The following is a 4,064-nucleotide window of genomic DNA, read 5'->3' on the forward strand; positions in this document are numbered from 1 at the left end:
CACACACACACACACACACACACACACACACACACACACACACACACGACTATGGTGTCATAACCCCCCCTCAATTCTACCATGCCAAAAGCAGATACAGCTCTTCTCTAAGAAGGATCACAAAGCCCCAGACACACACCCCCAACTTTATGAAGGTTTCCCCATTTCCATGATTTGGTCTCCTCAACTGAAAAAGGGATTTGAACTAGATATACCCAAGATCCTTTCTGGCTCTAAATTCTATGATTTCCCTGGCACCAGGCAGTCTTCTCCACCCTATGTCCCCCCATGACCTAGCTCTCATGATACTCTCTTGTTTCCCCTTTGCCCATTAGCTTTCATGGCTCCCTAATACCCCAATCCTCTCAGTCCCCTACTAAGAGGCTAAGAACCCCAGCAAACTTGTCCCCACCTCCCAAGTCCCCAAGGCCAGGGGGCAGAGGGAGACTTCCCTACCATGACCACCATCACCACCACCATCACCATAGCCACAGAGAGGAGGTGGTGCCCAGTGGGGGAGGGGCTGGGCAGCTGGTGCCCTTCTCTGGGGGCCTATGAAGGTCATAACTATAGCTAGACAACCCTTCCCTAGTCCTAGTCCAGAGGCCTACGGCTTAGGGTGGAGGTGGGGGAGGGGTGACCGTGCCAGACCTTAAGAACTCATAGGAATAGAAGTGAATTCCACTCAACTTCCTGGGAGGTGGAGGGGAGGAGTGGTCTTTGTTGCTAGTTCCTGGGAAGGTAGGGAGTGTGATTTTGAGGACAGGGCTGCTGGACAACAATTAAGTTCTAGCAGTACCCAGTACCCAAGCAAAGTGTCCAAGTAACTGACCCTAGGACTGGCAAGAGCACCTGCCCAAACTTCATAGCAGTAACCTCCAGGATAGTCTGGGTCTAGCTTTCAAACCCAGGGAATGACACCCGTTTCTGCGTGTTAGGGTAACAGGGAGCATATTTCACAGCGCCTGAGGGAGGCAGGGGTTCCAGCCTGGTCTTCATTCCCTCCAGTTTCTTTCCCCCAATCACCATAAGGAAGGAGGAGGAATAGGGAACAGTCGGAAGCAGCCCAGATCCCGGTTATTACCATCCCAGCGCCAGCCCCTAAGAGGGAGAAGCAAGGGCATGTATGCTGAAGAAGCAAAAGAACCCCACTCTCCCTACCCAGCTATCCCTGAAACTCAAATGTCACAGCATTTTGGAAACATTTTCAAGAAAGTGGGAGGTGCAGGAGAGACAGAGTTCAGATGGGAGATCCAAACCTCATCATATAAACCTCCCTTCAGTACCCCCCTGCATCCCCCTGATCTGAAAGCCTCGTCCGGCTACACACTGGGCCGCGAGGGGAGGGGGACAGGAGGCGGGCTGTCACCAGGTCACTACAAGGGCGGAGTCGAGACCAAGCGCCGCCCTGGGCGGGCTCTCCCAGGCCGGGTCCACTGGCAGTGACCGTCCCTTTCCCAGGCCCCGCGGGCGGGAAGGAAAGAAGGGGGGGAGGGGGAGGAAAGTGGGGGGGCTTACTGCGCTATAAAGAGGAGACCTGGGGGGCTATGCTCCAAACAATACAAGAAAAGGTGGGGGGGTGATGGGATCAGAAAGCAGCTGGATACGTTCTCTCGTGGCTTAAAAAAGGGGAAGGGATGGGGGGGCCTCTCAGTGCTAGGAAGTTGGTAAAAGGGGTGTACTCGAATTTCTCTCGGACTAAAAAGGAGTCGGAGAGGGGAGCTGGTAGGGGGAAGGGTGCTACCCGCGGCTCCAGGCTGTGGCTAGCTGGGGTCACCTTCCCCGGGGGGAGATAGGGTACGGGATGTGTGTCCGTGTGTTTTCTGGGGAACTGTGAGAAGGGCTCTCCCAATCCAAGGACCCCGAGCTCCGGCCCAGGCAGCTCTAGGGGAACACGCGGCCCGGCCAGTCCCCGGGCTGATGTAATCGGCTTCGCGCAGCGCGCCCCCGGCGCCGAGGAGGGGGAGGGAGGGGACTGTGAAGGAGACCAGGGGGGGGGGGGGGGGGGGGGGGGGGAATGGAGGCTTTACAAGCTGCACTCCTGGGGGTACCAGAGCTCACCCACCCACAAACTTTTCTCCAAACTCATTTGGGTTGAAGGGGGAGGTTGGAAAAGAAAGTGACATGACCTGAGACTCTGGAGCTCTCTCTTTAGCATGCTCTCAGACCGCTTCCCTCCCCAGTCTAAGATCCGTGACCACCTCCCCATCTCTCCCCCCCCACCAGGGGGCATGGCTCCCAGCGCCCCCTTGGCCCTGTCTATTTGCTGGGGGACCCGCCGACAAGGAGCAAACTTGAGCCGCCGAAGCACTAGCCCAGCCCCTCCGATTCCCTCCTCCTCCCCTCCCTTCGGCCGGGATCCTACGTGCGTGTGGCTCCGGTGGGTGGGCAGGGCCCGCGTGGGCGGCGAGACCCCAACCAGATGCTCTCCCACCTAGCGCTCGCCCCCTTCCCAGCCCACTCCACATGGGAGGGGGAATTACTCCCTAATGCCCGGTGCCCACCAATACGAATGGGGCACAGATCTCACCATCTCCACTCCCAAGGTTAGGAAAAGGAGCCCGCTACCCCCAGTTCCCCCAGCTTCCTTCCATGCTTCACCGCCAGGCACTGTGCGTCCACCCCCACCCCCACCCCCGCCAGCTTGCCGGACACTGGCCGCCGCCGCCGCCACCACCACCAACAGCACCACCACCACCAAGCACCCCTTGCCAGCACCAACTCGCTTACCTTAGCATGATGGAGATAGAGCAGCAGGGCTAAGCACCAATGTACCCAAGTGAGCATAAAGTTCATGGTTTCGGAGGCCCGGTCGGGGCCGGTAAGGCTCTCACTCCCTCTCCTTCCTCTCTCGCTCTTCGGCAGTGGCGGCGTCGGTGGCCTTGTCCCCCCGGCGCCTTCTTCGCTGTCTCCTTTTTCCCCCGGGGCCAAGGCCCGGGCCAGGGCCTGGGGCGCGCTAGCGGGCTGGGCGCTCACGGTGCTCTCTAAGGCTTCACCCGTCCATGAGCCCGGCTCTCTAGAGCCGAGCCTCTGCCGCTCCCGCGGCCCCCGCACCTCTTCGTTTTCTTCTTTTTCTTCTTCCTCCTCTTGTCGCCGCCGCAGCTGCCGCCGCCGCTGCTGCTGATCCGGGCCCGAGCGAACACTGCTCTCCGCTCGGTACGGCTCGGCGCTCCCGGCGCGGACCACGGCTCCTCCGGAGCGAGAACAGCCCAAAAGTTGGACAAAAAGTTTCAGTGCATAGTCTCGTACCCCTGGCCCCTCCACCCCGCCCCTAGCCGCTGACCCGGGTTCTGCTCCGGCTCGCTTGCAGTCGAGCCCGCCGCCGTCAGAAGCCGGGGAGAAAGGAAAGTGTGCGTGCGAGGAGGGTCCCCCCTCTTGTCGGTGCTTGGCGGGGTGGTTGGCGGTGGGGCGGGGGAAGTGTCAGCCCCGGAGCCGTTGGGTTCCCCGGTCTCAGGGCTTGGGGGGAGGGCTCAGTCCTCTTTCCGCAGTCCGTTCCCTAAAAAAATCCGAGGTCACTTACTTTCCTCTCTTTCCCTCTCACTCTTTGCTCTCTCTCCCCTCTGCTGGTTTCCAAAATCCAGAGAGATTTGAGGGAGAGTGAAGGGGGGAATCCCCCCAGAAAAAAAAGTCCTCCCGATTGTAGTGAGGAAGGAGGGGATCAATCGAAAAATAAATTTAAAAAGGAGAAGACGGTAAAAAAAAAAATTTGAGAAGCAAACGAGAGCAACCCCAACAGTCAAGCGCAATGTGCAGACGGGGGAATATGTCGTTCGTCCTTCTCTTTCTCTTCGCTGTCTCTACCCGGCTCTGCTCGGTCCAGTTTCTCCGCCTCTCGGTCAATTTAACTGGGCCTTCAGCACCGCCTCCTTACCAACCCCCGCTCCGCGCCCCTCCAAGGCTTAAAAAAAAAAAAATTAGCTCCGCCCTTGCCCTCCCCCCCAATACCTTCTCCGCCTCCTCTCCAGCCATCCCTTCCCCAACCCCCAAGCTAAAGTGGAATTAAAAAAAAAAAAAGCCATTTCGCTTATTCCTCTATGTCTAGTAACCCCTCCTCCCCAGTCCCC

At 58.6% G+C, this 4,064-nt stretch overlaps 1 protein-coding gene across 1 annotated transcript in view; it reads right to left on the reverse strand.

Annotated features, from left to right (window-relative positions):
* VEGFA (vascular endothelial growth factor A) overlaps positions 1-3,420 on the reverse strand; it is a gene marked incomplete at its 5' end in the record, with an annotated part of 21,433 nt that extends 18,013 nt beyond the window's left edge. The window contains one exon of the mRNA XM_027838361.1: positions 2,731-3,420. Coding sequence (XP_027694162.1) covers positions 2,731-3,420 — 690 coding nt within the window. The remainder of the gene's footprint in view (positions 1-2,730) is intronic.
* Positions 3,421-4,064: the final 644 nt, after the last annotated feature.

Source organism: Vombatus ursinus, unplaced genomic scaffold (assembly GCF_900497805.2).
Source record: "Vombatus ursinus unplaced genomic scaffold, bare-nosed wombat genome assembly UNPS02014826.1, whole genome shotgun sequence".
Taxonomy (NCBI): domain Eukaryota; kingdom Metazoa; phylum Chordata; class Mammalia; order Diprotodontia; family Vombatidae; genus Vombatus; species Vombatus ursinus.